The sequence below is a fragment of the Falco biarmicus genome, chromosome 6 (genome assembly GCF_023638135.1).
Source record: "Falco biarmicus isolate bFalBia1 chromosome 6, bFalBia1.pri, whole genome shotgun sequence".
In the NCBI taxonomy this organism is placed as follows: Eukaryota; Metazoa; Chordata; class Aves; order Falconiformes; family Falconidae; genus Falco; species Falco biarmicus.
This window is the reverse complement of record NC_079293.1, coordinates 13,379,271-13,397,315: the sequence shown is the minus strand read 5'-3', so window position 1 is coordinate 13,397,315 and position 18,045 is coordinate 13,379,271. Positions and strand designations below refer to the sequence as shown.

Sequence of the window (18,045 nt, the reverse complement as noted above, 5' to 3'; positions counted from 1 at the left end):
AACATCTCTCTTTCTCTCTCTCTCTCTGTGGCCACCACATCATGAAGGGGGAGTTGATGCTAAGAATAAAGGTCAAGATCATAGAACACGACAACTCTTTGAATTGAAAAGAAAAATGAGTGTCCCTAAGTATTCAGCATGAGCTTCTCTTTGCTCCCTGCAGGGCATCTGCACCACAACCACCGCGTTTTTACACTTCTTCTTCTTAGCTTCATTCTGTTGGGTTTTGACGGAAGCGTGGCAGTCATATATGGCTGTTACTGGAAAAATTAGGACACGGCTCATAAGGAAACGCTTCCTGTGCCTTGGATGGGGTAAGTCTGTAAAATTAATTTCCTCAGAATCATTGGGATGAAACATTTAATGCAACAACAATGTCAAGAATATCATCATTTTATTCAGTAGACAGCTCAAGCTATGCTGGTATATATTGTAACATTCTTTTATAAACACATTTCAGCAAAAATTTAGAAGATTTTCAAGAGTAGTGTAATACCAAAAAATCAAAATAAAGCAAGAAAAAAAGATTAACCGAATATTCATGAAACTTCATCCAAGTTCACTTTAAGGCCTGTCAAATGTACCAGTAATTTAGCTATATCAAAGTGGTACACCGTGGGCAGAAAACAGCATCTTCCTCCCAGTGCTTCAGAAAAACAAATCCTGCAATAGCACTGTGCTTCATTAAATGATTCATTCATTGCAAAACTGGTCATTTTGCATTAGCTTGCCCTGTCATTTTTTGTCCAGGCAGAACAGCAATATTTTGCTCAGCATCTAATCATTATTACTGTTTTGGTTTTTTTTTCAGGTTTACCAGCATTAGTGGTTGCAATATCAATAGGCTTTACCAAGACAAAAGGATATGGAACAGCCCACTAGTAAGTCAATCTTAAATGATAAATTATGTTTTTAATTAACAAGAATGTCATACACATCAGGAATTACACAGCACAGTCTGAAGGCTCTACATTCACACTTGGAACTGCCCTAAGAGTCACTGAGTGATCCACAAAAGAACAAAGAGAAAACCATATGCCAGTCTTGGACTGAGCTCAGCAAAGCACCAGGGATCCTGAATTTCTTGTGAGGTTTTGAAGCAGCAAGCCTTTTAGAAACACTGAGCATTAGGTGCACTTAGACATCTAAAATTTATATACGAATACCAAAGAGAACATTAAATGTCATGGCTAGCCTTTGTCAACCTCTAAACATGTCTGAAACTGTACTGGCAAGAGGCTCTTTGGCACCCAGGTTTCTGCCCACAAGCGTGTACCTCGGCTTTAATGCCCTTGAGCTGCTGGGAGCCAAAGCCCCACAAAAAACCGAAAATAGCTCTCCCATTCATCCTCTCTCTCCTGGAGCGCCTGACCCAGCCCTTTTCCTGGACTGGGCTGTGCTTGAAAGGCAGCAAAGAGGAGATCTGCATACTTCATTTACATTTTATTAATACAGTTCCTGTTCAGCCACTTGCCCAGTACCGGTACATATTTAGCACCCTGGAAAACACACTCCTCAGCGAGGCTGCCCTGTGGTTGTCTCCTGCTGAAGAAGGAGCTTGGGCTGACCCTCTGTCCTGCCAGCACAGACCTCCAACCACTGAAACATTACGTATGCTAGTGCGTTTCCTTCAGTCATCCTGTTTGGAGCTCTCCTGGTGTTGCCTAAGAAATTAAGTATGCATCTGGACAGAGAGAGAGGAAATATGACTGTGAAGCCTGGTAATGAGGGCATTCATCAGAGATGTGGATGAGTTAGGTCAAGTCCTCACTTCAGTGAATATTTAATTATTCTCCTTAGCATCATCACTGAGTGAAACCAGGATTCTGCCTCCCTGCCCGGTGCGTCCCACCATCTTGGCACATGGTGAGAGAGGCTTCAAGCCTTTGCTCTGGCTCTGGGTGGATAAGGATTCAAAAACAAATCTCCTCCTGAACACCAGCTCAAACCACTGAGCTGTTTAGTTTTAAATTGTGACAATGTGCATCTTGCATTTTTTTTAATGAGGAATGGCTTACCTAACTGAAGTGCTTAATTTGCACTTATAGCTGGTAATCGTTAGTGAAACAAGGGTCTTAGCCGTCTTTGGGGAGTTATACTGGAGACCTGCTCCTCTGATATTTTTTGTAACTAGTATGTGCCCATCTTGCTGCTTTTTTTAATTATTTAGTCCGTGAATCAGCACTGGAGAACCATTTAGGCTGTGAGAGTTACAAATTACAAGATTATAATGTCCAGACCCCACTGGGGATGTAGCTCTGTCCTGTGCAGGATTCATGTGTGACTACTTGCTGTTCGTTAGCATTGCTTCCTGCTTGCTTCCTGGGCTGAGTGCATTTTTAAAAGAGGATATACTGAAACATTCAGACAAAGCATCAAATCACTCATTAAGAGTAACCTGTAAAGTAAAAAACAGCAGGTCTCTACATGTAATGGCTCCTCTCCCAGGACCCAAATTCAGCTGACAGGGTACCATGGAACAAAAGCGCAAAAGGAGGTGTACAGAGGGCGAACAGAACCACAATGCAGCTGTCTCATCTTATTTGCAAATACCTTTCTGGGCATTTAACATCGGAATTACATAAGGAAAGCAGAGAATTCAAGGAATGGAGATTCCTCTCCCACCAGCAGCTGATGTGCTGTCCCGCTCTAGAAGCCAGCAAAGAATTCTGTCCCATAACAACTGCTGGGTAATGTAAAAGCAGAGCTCCTGTCCTGCTCCTCCTCTGATAAGTAAAGCATTTGTGTAAGTTTTTTAACTGTTTACTCTGCATTTAGCATGTTTGGCTGCAATCAATTACACACATGCTGCCACCAGAAATGTGTCCTGTTGCAAAGTATTCTTGCTCTGTAAGATGCTATTTTTAAAAACAACAGTTTCAAATGGAGAAAAGTAACAGTGAAAATTAAGGAATTTACACCAGTTCCATAGTCACATACATGAAGAGACTGATGGAAAGGGAGAAGGATCTTTGAAGCAGATTTCAGTTTCATATGGCATATGACTGATAAGGGTGGCTTGAATTCTTCACACTCAAACCAATTCTGTGATCAACAGTCTCTGATTTCTAACTTTTTCTTTCAGTCCTAATTATTAAACTATTATATTACTGTACATTTAAAACTAAAAATGAAAAATATTTCACACAGACACTTGAACTGATATAGATACAGAAACTGAAAGGATTTCCTAAAAATAATAAAAAACCACAGTGACAAGGTTTTGGATATTTCAGGATATCTGAGAAAGATGTGTGTCTGAAAGCTTGACTGTTTTTCCAACTATTTCTGTGAGTCTAATAAATACTGTGGCTACCTCTCTTCAGATGATAAAAGGTATGAAAGCAGCACTACTATAAGTTACAGTTAATAAACCTGCGTGATCTACTCATGTTTACCTACAGTGCTATATATTAATAAGCAGTACAGATAACTTCCAGGAATTCATTCTATCAGCAAAAATTAAAATTCTGTCATAGTCATGCTCTCCTAAGAGAAGGAACCATTCTCCTAGAGAGCATCAAACAGCTCACAAAATGTACAGGACACGGGAGCAAGCCTACAAATACTTCATCACTCAGCAGAATTTTATGACCATGTAATATTGTCCCATAAAATCCACCAGTGGATACCCTTAATACTGATCAATTTATATGGCTTTCTGCTATGTGGGGATCAGGGAGAAAGATGACAAAACAGCAGAGCAAAATAAAAACAACTATAAAGCAGGGAAGAAAGCTATCAGAGTGAAGAAAAAGAAAAGAAGGAAGAAATAGTAAAAAAATGACGATAGCTTTACGGTATTAGAAGGCACCTGAGAATCTGTCTTCAGAAAATCTTCAACAGAAAAGGTTCTGGAGAAAGCACATTTCAGAGTCATCAACTGGCAAATATTGAATACATTGCAATAATCACATCACACGTAGGAAATCCAGACTGTTGAAAATTCAGGTTGTGTAAAGAAAAGAGGACAACCTCTACATATTTTTCCAGCTCTGCCTCTAAATGGAAGTCACTCTTTTGAACAGCCTTTTTACTTGAGGGCATGGGAAAAGGAGGGAACAGCTCTCCCTTGGTCTTAAAGATTTTTGTGGCAGAAATTGTTTTCCTTTCATTTAAAATAAAAATTTGTTGACTTTTTTTTTCAGCACAGATAACTGAAGTTATAAAATGCATCAAGAATTTTTATGAACTGATGTTTCTAACTAAATAAACATTAATATTTTAATTACATGTCTTAGTTACAAAGAATGGTCATCCTCACTGAGTGTAAAAGTTCATACCAGTAGGGAAATGTACTGTGAACACATTTTCCTCTCTCAGAAGCCCATGTTCTCAGTCTCTTACACTAAATAACCTAGCTTTTGGAAAAATAGCAAGAAATATGCAGAAAATGTTGAAAGCATTTTTCTTTGACATTACAAAAATAATTTGAACGTTATTGTTGTAGTTGTTTTTTTCAGGTGGGATGTAGAATAGCCTGATGTATTACAGTGAAGCAGATACGAAGTATTTGCATCAATTTATCGTTCCAGAATTTAACACACTGATGCAGTCGGGTTCATGTGGCAGATTTCACATAGCTTCATTGCCACAGGAACCACTTCTACACTTTGCAGTTAGAATTCCAGCAGTAACAGACCATTAATATTATGATGTGCTTGCATTTAATTTACTTGGTTTTCAAAGGTACAGAAACAGTACTGGAAAATAAAGGAGATACGTATGATTCTGATGTGAGTGTTTCTGGATGTGAGATCAAGTAAATAATTTGAATGCATAAACTTGAGTTTTCTTATATGTAGGTGTGATCATGCATTCAAATAAATATGCAGTTCTTTGAATGTGTAATCACCAGGAAAATAGCACAGCTGCATTTACTTCAGTGTGTGAAGCTCCTGATCATTTGCAGATATGGAAAGCTTTACATGATGTTGTATCAAATATTTAGAATCTGATTCTGTAAGCATTCTGTGTCTGGAAATCTGATTGTTTCAGTGAAAGCCCTGGTACAGTTTGACAAACTCTGCAAGATTAGTAGCTCACCAGAAAATACAGTTTTTAGATGCTTTAAAATATACATTTAAATTGTTTGCAAAATATTCCAGTGAATACAGAACAGTTAGATCACACATGATTTTTCTTTAATGTGAATATTGTCTGTAAGACCTAGTTCTAGTAGCAATTAATAAATGACATATAAGAAGACATGCAAAAACCTGGGTTTTTTCTGAAGGTTTATGTTACTGGTACTTGACCTTTCACTGATTTAAGTATAGAATTGTCAGACACTGTAAGATGGAAATGTTTCTAGATGCCTACCTGGCAAGTCCTGTTTAGTTAACTCATCATAGAGAGTTTCAATAAAGATTTGCAAACTTTTTTCCTATTGTGCTCTTAATACATTTGAGGTGTTTCCATATATGTATAATTCACATTAAAACTTTTGAAACATTAACAATTTGTAATGGAAATAACTTTTAACTCTCTAAATCATCATATCACCAAAGTAATTCTTTTGTGTGTATTATATGAATCTCTGTATGTAGGATTGAATATACATTGGAAGAACCTCATACTGTAGTAATTATTAATGCTTTCTTGGCAATGCTTTATACTTATTTTTAATTTGTATTAGTTCTTCTCTAATATTCTTTCCAGCTGTTGGCTGTCTCTTGAAGGAGGGCTACTTTATGCTTTCGTTGGACCTGCAGCTGCTGTTGTCTTGGTAAACATTAATATAATTTCCAGTATTTTCATATGAACTGATGGAATGTGCTGTTTAAATCATAAAAGCTTAGCTATAGAGTAGCATTACATTTTTTCTGTAAATACTGAGCTCAGTATTGTTAAACATACCTTCATTATTTTGAATGCATGATTCATTCAATTGTATCACTTCTTTATACCAGTCATCTCTCCATGTTTACACAGTAAGCTCTGAAAGAATAATGTACTGATTAGTGGCACAGAAAACCTGTTAGAGGCATCACTGAGTTATTATCAGTAGCATCTCTGCAATTGTCACAGCCTTGTAAATTTTATTGACAGTTTTGATAGAGTGCTGTTTGGCAGAGCATCACTGTGCCAGCAAAAGCAACAGGCAGGAACCAGCCAGCTAGTTCTCCATGGCTACTCGTTTTGAAGGCAAAGAAAAAAAAAATCATCATAGCTGGGGAACATTACTTGTTTGTCTATTAATCTTCCACATCTCTGGAAATTAGGTGTAGATATCTAATTGTAGATATCTGCAAAGTAGATTTCTACATCTAAGCTAGTTATTCCAGCCATATTTCATTGTCTGTGGAGAAAAACACACACTTCTTAGGGCGCAAATTGTCAAAAGTATTTCAGATGTCTACTTCAGGGTAAGATGAATTGCCCCCTACATGTGCCATCAGCTATCAGTCATCTGCGCTACAGTCTGTATGGATTTTTTACAATAATTTGTTTAGCTTTTTTCCCTTACAGATTTTGAATCTAATTCTTCTTTCCACTCCACCAGTTTTATATCAGTATAGTTCTATCAACACCAGTTATTTCTGATTTTCCCTTGCAGAAGGGAATCAGTCATAGTAGTCATCGAATATACAGCCATTGAGCTACATAGATTTTCCTGAAATGGATGTTTACTACTCCCACAGAGTATGTCTCATCATTGCCTGGAGTCAAGCCAGGATCCTTTTGTACAACTCACAGTCCCTGTCATGATAGAGGAGCCAAGGATGTTTACAAAAAGCCAGTCATAATTTTCACATGGAACTGTATGTTCTCTGTGTAATTGGCAAGCTTTGTTCAGAGATGTTTGAAGTTCACAGTCGCAGCTCGCCCTGCCATTAGCTAGTAGCTGTGGAAGGAGCTGTTCCATGCAGCCACTTAAGCCTAAATGTACAAAGCAAAAGAATTAATATAATGTCGACTGAAAAATGTAAATGCTGAAAATAAAGTGATAATAAGAAAAGCTGGAAAGGACTTGGCAGGACGGGCTGGCAACAGTTAGGTGTTTTGGCACAGGTCTTGAAAAATCTCTTTGAAAGGAAAAAAGGATTACCTTTTTCTAATAAAAAAACACCCAAGGAACATTCATTTAACAGATTCAAAACTTGGTATTACCTCTTTGCAGGCCATGCAGAGACAGGATGATAAAGTACAGTTCAATGATACAAATGAATAATAACAGTCATTAAGTTGTCCATTAAATGCCATTAGCATGTCCACTCGGTGCCAAAGTCTGACTGCTGAAACACTTGAATTTTTTTTTAGGTTAGGTCTTCGACCCATGTGTGTGATCATAACACCACTTTAATGAAGCTAAACAGACTTACCCCAGGCATTCATCTGGCCCAGAAAAAAACCCACCAAAAACCTGTGGTCAAACAAGGCTGAAGGCTGGTGTTTTGGTGAATGCCATAGACAATGACTGATGTGCAGGAGGACATGGAAAACCACCAACTGGTTCTGCATAAGTGGGAACACCCACATGGGCTGTAAACGCTTAAAAACTGTTACAGTCACCATGTGCTCTGACTAGCTTTTGTGGCTGTGCACAACTCACATGCAGTGGTTTTCCCAGAATAGGATATATCATTGCAATTAAAACTGAGGAGGTATTGTAGCTATGTTACTGCTCAAGCTTCTGGCCAGCAGACATGTACACATAGAACTTGATACCTGGCATACTTCAAGATTCAAAAATAATCCTGTTGTGGTGTGCGTCTGCGTTACCCATTTGAGAATGCAAACTTCTGGTGTGCTCAGGGACAGTGTTACACAATTTCTGATGGAGTACTCTGAAATGTAACAGGAGGCATTTTGCAAAGTATTTTCTTTCAGGCACTGGAAGATCAACTGTTTGTTTTCTGTTTGACAGGTCAACATGGTGATTGGCATTTTGGTATTTAATAAACTTGTTTCCAGAGATGGAATCCTAGATAAAAAGCTCAAACACAGAGCGGGGTAAGCAACAATTGGGCTATTTTCAACCATATTAAAGTTGTATCACCGATTTTCAGTTACAGATACTCACCAAAAATGCTTTTGATTGTGCTTTGAACTTTTATATTGTGTAACAGTGTGTCTAACAGATTCCATTCGTCCCAAAAGCTGCTGTTGCATTATCCTGAGGGAATGCAACTGAACAAACTGAACATACTGAAACACAAGTACAACAGTATTAAGTTACTAATAATGAGGATTAAACAAATCTGAGCAGAGGTTTCACAAGAATATTACACATGTAAAGTTCTTGCAGGTAGGAAAGCAGTTTTATGAACTGTGTACTGAAAGAACCAATTATTTTTGTCTAGCTGTCCACTTTAATTACTATGGTGGGAAATGTTACTCATTTGTGTAAACTGTTATGAACTATATTTTACAGCATTATATGCCTTGCTGAGGTCATTGCTATTCTGCTATTCTGCTGTTCTGACTATGTGAAGAGTTTGCTTTTGTTCTTGCATCCATATCTACATAGATGTATGTTCCAAATTAGTGTAACAGAATTTCGAAGTAAAAAAACATGTTTAAAAAGAAAAAAAAGGTAAATGGAAATTCTGTGTTACTAGTTATTTATTTGCATTTACATTCAAATTATGTTTGTTATCATGAGAAGAAAGGATTATGACAGTGGTGGTATCAGAAACTGTTTTTCAGTGGATGACAATGATTTGGAGCACTGCAGCAGCAAACCTAGATTAATTCTGTATTAGAGAAAAATATTTCACAAGCGCATCATCACCTTCTTAATGCTTATGAAAGTATGTTTAAGCTTTGCATAATCATTGTTTACAGCTACATGTTCTAGTATTGTCTTTTGGGCCAGCTTGTAGTTACTACCACCAAAATCTGCATTTCTAGCCATGATAAGCAATGATATCTTTATTTTATGGTGTATTACTGCTACGGGTAACTTTATTACAGCTTCACTTTGAATCATTTTACCATTTCACTAACAGTAGCATTCCTAATAAGTTCAATTCATTGGTTAGATGAGCAAATTTATGATAAATACTTCAGCTGGTGTGGTTTGCATTTAATATTAATTCAATTAAATCTTTTTGGTTTTCAGCTCTTTCACCATTATTCTGACAAATATCTACCAAAAGCTTTCATTTTGTTTCTTCTCTTTTTCTCTTTTTACATTACAAAGTATTAATTTCTTAACCTTACTTTTTTCTACATTGCTTCATCAACATTCTTAACTGTGTAATAACACTGTTGAAATCCAGAGTATTTTAAAACTACCCAAATTATTGCAAGAGTAGTAATAACTTAGTAATCACCAATTCAAATTCACATCTTATGGAATTCCAGTGATTTAAGGGGTTGAGGCAGCCACAAGTTTTGCTTTGTACATTTTCTAAGGATATCCAAGCTGAAATGGCATCATTTTTTTTTCCAGCTACTCAGTTGTCTGCTGTAGAAATCTATTTGCTTACAGTATACTTTCCTGATGAAACAAATAGCTTGCTTTCTAACACCGCACAACTTAGTAAAAAGTAATTTATTTTAAAGTAAATGGATAAAGAACTAGAAATTATTCTGTCAGAAACGATCCAGCTATTCTGGGGAAGCACGTAGATGCCCTCATCGGGAAACAATCTTAACATTTGTGATAGTATGAAATGGTGGCTTGGCAACAGCATTCCTTGATACTACTTGGCAGATGAAAAGTCTTGAGTCATTCTTTGGGGCATAGACATTGGTGCAGCATTTGATCTCCGGTAGAAAGGGCATTGTCATGCATTTCTCAAATTACCTCCTGCAAACCACGCTCAGGAAGGCAACTTCATTCTTTCTGGCAAACATTGGACTTACACCAGTCAAAAGTTCAGTCTAAAATTCAGCTGTAGAAATCATTTATGTAGGATTTAAAGCAGTGAATGGATCAAAATATGCTAACTCCATATGGGTTTTTCCACCTTAATAAGCATTTAGAGAATCAACAAGTGTCTTTGACGTGTATCAATCACTTTCCTGGCATAAGGTATAACACACACATATGCCCAGACAGAAAGATTCTATTTAGTCTATATACACATCAAGTTCTATTACTTGCAAGATCCAGAGCCAGTCTATAATGGCAAAGAGAATAATCCAGTCTGATAACGTAGATGTATTGCCAAGCAAAGACGGTTTTCCCAAGCTGAGGTTAAGCTTACCCAATTTTTCAAGTTGATTCATTAATGCAGATCTTTATTTGGTGTAAACTGGATTCACTGAGTTCTTTTCACACCCCATAGTCACCTTATACAAGGTCATAGTTCTCAATGTTTTTTTTACGGAATAAACCCTACATTTTTATGGAAAACTACTACACTTTTTTATGGAAAATCATCATTCAGTTTATCAAAATGGAAAACACTGGAGTTCAACGTTGATTTGGGCAGTATGTTAAAAATCTTGTGAATGCTGGGTTTGGCAATAAAAGGTAGCTCTGTTGGTTGAAATAACTGGGACAAAACTGAAGTGTTACCTGTCTTCACCACGTTGAGCACTTTCCAGCTGGAAATAGGTAAAGCCCCCTTCCTGTCGCATCTCAGTCAGCTGTGGTAATCTCTGGATCTGATAGCAGAAAAAGAAAGAATAGCAAAAGTCTTTATGTAGTTGACTTAGGAAGTTGAATGCATGCTGTACGTAAAAGAAAATTTAAATTCCAGGTTTTGCCCTTTAACTCTTCTGACAGGTGCTGAGGTACAATTGTCCATACAAAATGCTTTGAGCTTAATGTTTGTGTACTGTGTTTTATTAAAGTGCAAAACAGGTCACCCTTTTTTAGTACCAACTGATATTTATCTCATCAGATTCCATACATTTCAAGCCCTGTATTCAGACCTTTATATGGCACGTATAAAATCACTCCAGATCTTAGTGGGCCATTCAGGTCACTAGTAAAAATCTGACTGTACAGTACGCCCATACTGATTTGATGCTTGAATACTTTTTGCAGGTTTCTTTCCCTATTAACGCTCTATAGTTGTACTGCTTCATACTCCTCCTTTAAGTGTCCTATACTCATTCTCAAGCAAGTTTGGATACAACAGGTCTGAATAGAGGGATTTCACTTTGTGTGTCTATCCTAGCACGTGCTTATGTTTACTTCAGTGTACTGAGCAGTTTTGATCACTGGACATTTGGGGCCTTTTTTAGCTTAAATGGAAGAAATAGAGTCTGCATGAAATGAAGCCCCATAGCATTAACATTTAAAGCTAACAATAATGTAAAGTACAAAGTACAGTTTTGCAACAACATAGAGCATTCATCCTGAGTAAGTCTACTTACTTTTTCTGCATGACGTCATATTTAAAAGCTAAATTTCAGTAGCAATGTTTTTTGGTGACAATTCAATATTTTGTTCTTTTTGTGGGTGTTCTGTTTGTTTGCAGTCAGATGAGTGAGCCTCATAGCGGTTTGACGCTCAAATGTGCCAAGTGTGGAGTAGTTTCAACAACAGCTTTGTCAGCCACCACCGCCAGTAATGCCATGTTAGTCCTGATCATTTACATCTTCTTGTTACAAATCTTATACAGTGCATGTGAGACAATAGTTTGATGATGACAACTGTGTTTGCTAACACTGTATAGAGTGCTGAGCATATTTAAATACTTTTTAACGAAAAGCAAAAATATTGCAACTGTGTTTATTAACTGAATACAGGCTATTCTTTAGAACATAAAGTACCGACACTTACATTCTTATCTGTGATTTTCAAGTTAACTTGATAAAGTGCCATCCTTAAATATGTTTTATTTTAATAGTGAACTTTTACTAATTTTTTACAATATTGAAGTGCTGCTTTTCTTGTTCTTTCAATAGGGCATCCCTTTGGAGTTCCTGCGTGGTGTTGCCACTTCTGGCCCTGACTTGGATGTCTGCAGTTCTGGCCATGACAGACAAAAGATCAATATTATTTCAGATACTTTTTGCAGTATTTGATTCATTACAAGGCTTTGTTATTGTCATGGTCCATTGTATTCTCCGAAGGGAGGTGAGGAATGGCTTCCCAGTTTTCTAAAGGGCTGTGCTACTGTTAATCTCTCAACTGGTCTTTAACGTTATATACAGCTTGCTCTGCAGAAATATGTTTCACAGAAAGAGAAAAGTATTTTATGGTGAGATGTAGAGGAACAAGTGAAAGATAGAGAGGGAAGATCAAGTAATACCAGGTGCAGAATGTTAGTTTCAGTGTAAAACTGTACCCATTTAGTTCATGCTGGCTTTTAATCAGTCCCAAGTTCAGTTTATTTTTAAGTGTTAGGCTTTCCCAATATTGTGACTATGGGGAAATACTGACATCAATGTCATTTTCCTGAAGGCCAAAAGCTATAGATTTTTACAGTCTCTAAAACTGATTCAAACACAAAATGATTTCTGCTTACACTGTCCCTGAAAGAGGACACAAGGAGATAAGGTGTTATGTTGAAGAAGATCTACCCTTTCCGTTCTGCAAACTCATTTACATACTTAAGTTATAGAGACAGTGAGGATGAAGACAGATGAATGCTTTGAGAACAGCAAGGAAAAGCTAGTACCCCTGACCTGCCCTTCACAGCTCAGTGTCACACACTGCAGAATTCGTCATCACTGAAATACAATGTCAACGCTATCACACAAGTACTCTTTCACCTGGCTCTGGTGACAATTTCCCTAATCTACCTAACCTGCTAACTAACCCTACATTTGTATTGAGATAGATCAGTCTGAGAGCAGTAACACAATGGCTTTGCTGGCAGATCTGTGGTAGTAGAATCATCTAGCAAAAATGAGCAGGAGGAGCTGGGCTGGAGAGCAGTAATCTGGTCCACCAGCATACCTATGCATTAGCCATCTATCAGCTTCAGGATACTCCATCCCTGGAAGTGTTCAAGGCCAGGCTGGATGGGGCTTTGAGCAACCTGGTCTAGTGGAAGATGTCCCTGCCTATGGCAGGGGGTTAGAATTAGGTGGTCTTTGAAGGTCCCTTCCAACCCAAACCGTTCTATGATTCCCTGATTTACCACCACAATGAACCAAATTACACTGTCTGCTATGGTTCCTTCTGATTATCAAGAGTTACTCAAAAGCACTTCAGGACTAAGAAACCAGGAAGATGTTTCAGGAAAGGTTTGTTGCCAATGCCAAGTGGCAAATCTCACACAGTCGTTTCCCTTTCCACCGTTCACACCCTTTAAACATTCAAACTCACTATATTAATGAAAAAGAATTTATGAGTGACATATCTTATTTCAATCTTCCAGTAGTGTACCACCTTGCATGAACTTTAAATCACTATCACTATACTACACAATATACATACATGATTATCTTATCAAAGAATTAAGTTTCCAATCCTAAGGAAAAAGCTTATCAATATCTTACATAAAATAGCACTTTCCATTGTGCTGACTCCCTTCTACTTTATTCAAGCTGTTAGAGGCTATGAACTTTTGTTTTTCTTAGTTTAGCAGCTTTCATAATGGAAGGGGCTTATGTTCTTTAATACCTTTTATATATATATATATTTCTCAGGATAAAAATACGTGCAGAGTAAGACAGATAATAGTCAAGGGAAATCTATTTTATGTAAACTGTCTTGCTGTGCCCTTATTTTCTACGGCATTTTCTTCCTCCATATGATTTACATCTGTGAAAGAGGGTATTCTCATCTGTAGAACTGAAAGCCATCATTTCATATATTCTTTTAGTAAAATGTTAAGACACTGTAACTATTTTTACTTAGATTCTTTGGTAGAAAAAATGGCAGTTACATACTGGTTATTCCATCTTGTGACATTTTTATTCCCATTGGGATATATTAATAAGCCTGGAAAGGACATACCATTTCCCACTTATTGTCATAAGGAATCCTTTTGATTTCAAAATATATATCTTTAGCTCAAGGTTGCAGATGAAACCTTCAAAAACAAAGCAGTATAAAAATTATGAACTTTTGTAGACTCATAGAATATCTAAAGTTGGAAGGAATACATAAGGATCATCAAGTCTAACTCCTTGCTCCTCGTAGGACTACTTAAACCTAAATCACGTGACTAAGAGCATCATCCAGACACTCCTTGAACTCTGGCAGGCTTGGTGCCATGACCACTTCCCTGGGAAGCCTGTTCAGTGATCAGCCACCCTCTCAGTGAAGAACCTTTTCCTAATGTCCAGTCTGAACTTCCCCTGATGCAACTTGATTCCCTTTCCTTGTGTCCTAATTCCATTTCCTCATGTCCTTTGTGAGGATGCAGAGAGGTTGTAGTGCATACCTGGTTATCAATCATTGATTTCATAAAAAAGCAGACCAAAATCCATGAGGAATTCCAAAAGTAACATAACACAGCATTGTATAAAATCAAAAATATTTGGACATTAAAATCTGCTTCAGTGCACTAATGCAGGAATTTATTTGGGAAAAAAAATGTTTTAACTGCTTAAGGTGAAATTGAACAGGCATCTTCCCACTATGCCCCAAGCCTTGAACTCAAGACATGTTTTCTACTCTAATGACAGCTATTTGCTGCAAATGCTTCATTCCCAGGGAACACTTCAATGTTGCTGAACATCTCATAGAAACATTCTTGTCTAACCCTACTCACAGGTAGGACTGTGGTGATAGAGGTGGAATTAGTCTTTTCTAGAAGTAAACTTAGTGTTGAAATTTGTAGGGTACCTTGATTTGAACCACTTTTAGAATCTTAATTGTGTGTAGGCAATCAGCTAGTTATGGTTTATTGTATTCACTCTTTTAGCAAATCACATATACATATCTCGACTAACTGCAAAGAATCATTATTTCATTTGACTACTTAAAGGAGTTGTTCCCACAAGCCAGTCTTGGCAGTTACACCTCCTGTTCCTAACACTGAAATTCTAGAAGGCATTTGGTAAAACAGCTAATTAATCTAACTACACAGTATTTTAAAAAATGACCTCAAGAGATTTCCCAATGAGGACCAAAAAGCACTTGGATATGATGTCATCCCATATCAAAAAGAGGAGGTTTTTTCTTCAGTCATGACAATTTAGGCAGAAGTAAATGTACAGAGACAACTTATTCACTACCACTAGATTATCACGAGTCAAGATGATGATAGTGGTGGTGGAAGACAAAGAAGCCTGGGCATATTGCTGTTTGAACCATATTTGACATAATATATTGAATCTTCTTTAGTCCTTCAGATATAAAGTGTAAACTGGGCAAAACATTTGACGAACTAATTAAGATAATTTTTTTTTTTCATATGGGAAAAGAAAATGAATAGAATGTTTTTCAGGAACAGCAAAGTTTTTGTAAATTTTACAAAGTATTAAAAGTTGATGCACTTGAAACTTTTTTCAACATTTTTTCAACAAATTGAAAGTTTTGTTTCAAAAATCCGTATGGTCTGCACTTATATAGACCAGCTTGCAGCAGCAAAGACATAATTGTTTACTGCAACAAGTTTCTATGCAGAAAGAGATGTAACCCCAGTAAGTTATGTTTCAGTCTGGCTCTAGACAGCCTAGCTTTCTAGCTCCAGAGACCCTTAGGTGAGTACAAGCCAAGGCAGTGGAGATCATGCACAGTGTGCAATGCAGACTTTGCACTGCACAAGGTACCTCCCCGCTGAAAGAATAGACTGTTACTTTTGGTTTTCTGTAAAAGCATTTTGCTCTGCCAGTGCCTGTCAGGGAAACCCTGCCAACTTATTTGTCACTCTTGATGACAGCTACAAAGCTATCTCAGTTATAGCCTATAGGATTGATCTAGTATTTATAGCATGCCAGCACAGGCAAAACAATAATTCTGACTGTCAGGAAAAAAAATATGGGGTGGAATATATCACCATAAAATTTGAACAAAAACGAGGACAGCCCTGCTTTACTATGCCTTTATTGTTGTTACATTACAAAAAAGACACAAACTTTTACAGTTATATATATATAAATCCCCCATTTTTGCTTTTAGCTATATTGCTATAAACATAAATGATGGAAACATTTTTTGCTTTCTTTAGTATGCTGTATTGAAGATCTTGTGTGACAAGGGCTGCATTAGGAAGCCAGGGATGTTCCCTGATTAAGACATACAACTAGAGGAGAACTAAGTGATGTGTTGCATCTATTTCTGCCCTCCATCAATTCAGAGTCCTTTGGAAAGAGATGAAATCTTTCTATACTTCTGTTTCCTAACTTCCAAGATAAATACAATACTTCTTAAGCATAAGACCTCTTAAAGACCATTTGTAAATTAGGAAAGAAAAAACGCAAAATAAGAGTTAGATATTATGCTGCCTTCTTAGCTCAGAAAGCCTAGTCGGTTTTGGGTTGGTTTTCCTCTCCCTGCTGTTTAAATAGCTGATTGGCCGTTGGAAGATGGTGAGGTGTGTGTCACAGAACAGAGCATGATAGGAGACATTAGCACTGAAGCTTCTCCATCAAAGCAAAACAGTTTGCCTGACCTGCTTGAACACAAGATGCTTTAAAGATAATTCGAATTGCACTGAGTAACTCATGTTAATGCTGGTGATGGGAGGAACCCACAAGTATTTTCTTCTTTTGCTGTGCTCTGCTGACTAAAGAGCATTTGGATTAAATGCATTATTGGCATCTAAAGCCCACATTTCTGTATTGCAGGAGAAAAATAAAGAGTACATGAGTAGGGAGAGGGTAAGTTATAAAATCTTGGAGTTGGTTACTGTTGCTAAGGAAACCACTTCCCTGGTATCCACACATTCATCACATCTGTCTCTCCTGCTCTGCCTGGCTCTAAGAAAATCTTGTAACTTCATGTTAAAAGGCAGGGGGAAGAACAAGATTATATTTGAAAGGAAAAATGTAAAGACAGTGCAGCCTTTACAGACTCAAACAAGTCTGAAGAAGCAGTTTAGAAAAATAAGCTGGTATTTAGAATCAACTTTTCTGTGTCTGACATGTAAGGGCACCTAGAAGTTGCAACAGATGTCTATACAACAGATAGAGCCACATACAGCTACATTGGACGTTCCGCATGTTCAAATCATACGCTGCTTGCATGTCAAAAACATTGTAAGAAACATACACATTTAAAGGAAACTGACATCAAGATTCACCCCTTTAGCATAGAAGGTAGTAAAAGTAGGACATGAGATTCCTGAGATCTCTGGAGATATGGAAGAAGGAAGAAAATGAAGATACTGGGGAAGCTTCATGAATGCAGAAACCCCAAAATAAGGAGGCCCAGTGCATAGAGTGAGATCACACAGTCTGTTCTGAAATAATAATGCTTTGAGGTCAAGCATCATGAGGCTTGAGATGAGATTCAGCACACCTGGGGATGCTTTAGAAGGAGAGATTTTTTTGCGTGTGTCAAATGACTGTGCCAGTGCTTACCCAAAAGTATAAAACTCCAAAGTGTGACCTGACTTCAGCATTGATAAAGTGAGAGAAGACTCGGATTAGGATTGCAACAACTGGGAGATGCCAAATTAAATTAACATCAAACACATGGAAAACCACAGCAAGTGGTTAATCAGAATCTGAGTCACGATACAGGTCAAGCAGACTTTACATTACCACATGCGGGAAGTCTCTCTCAGTGTTCTGAAATCAATCCAAACCTTCCCACCTTTCTTCATTCTTCTTTCTGCTCTGTATTAGTTTTCTTCCACCTGCAACAGTGGCTTATCAAGACTGCAGAGCACTCTTACCAATTTAAGAGTTGAACACTTTAAAAGGCAGGTTAATTAACACTGATAACATACAGCTGTGGGCTGGCTTCAGGGGCGGCAGGTTGGCTGACGTGGATAATGTGCAGCTGTGGCTGGTTCCTGCTAAATGGTTAAATAGCTCTAAGGACCATATGAGGATGAGTACTGTACAGAGAGAGCCCTGGAAGGGGTGAAGGAAGCAGAGAGAAGAGAGCCCCAGGTGTAGGCAAGAAGGGGAGGATGGTTAGAAGAGGAGCAGCGTGGACTGGCCTGAAGAGGATGAAGAAACAGCATGGATAGTAGATGAAATCTTGAAACCTTGTGTGAGACTGGTGGTGGTGCTGAGGCATGATAGGGCTGGTGTGGCCTAGTAAAAGCCTTGTTACAGCTGGCTAGT

The 18,045-nt window shown here is 37.7% G+C and overlaps 1 protein-coding gene across 5 annotated transcripts in view; it reads left to right on the top strand.

Annotated features, from left to right (window-relative positions):
* Positions 1-18,045, top strand: part of ADGRB3 (adhesion G protein-coupled receptor B3) — a 466,174-nt gene that overhangs the window by 420,604 nt on the left and 27,525 nt on the right. For 4 of the 5 annotated variants that reach the window (XM_056344433.1, XM_056344432.1, XM_056344435.1 and 1 more), the window contains 6 exons: positions 164-314; positions 812-881; positions 5,662-5,728; positions 7,871-7,956; positions 11,385-11,483; positions 11,815-11,986. In XM_056344433.1, coding sequence (XP_056200408.1) covers positions 164-314; positions 812-881; positions 5,662-5,728; positions 7,871-7,956; positions 11,385-11,483; positions 11,815-11,986 — 645 coding nt within the window. The remainder of the gene's footprint in view (positions 1-163; positions 315-811; positions 882-5,661; positions 5,729-7,870; positions 7,957-11,384; positions 11,484-11,814; positions 11,987-18,045) is intronic. The other variant, XM_056344434.1, reaches the window with a different exon arrangement.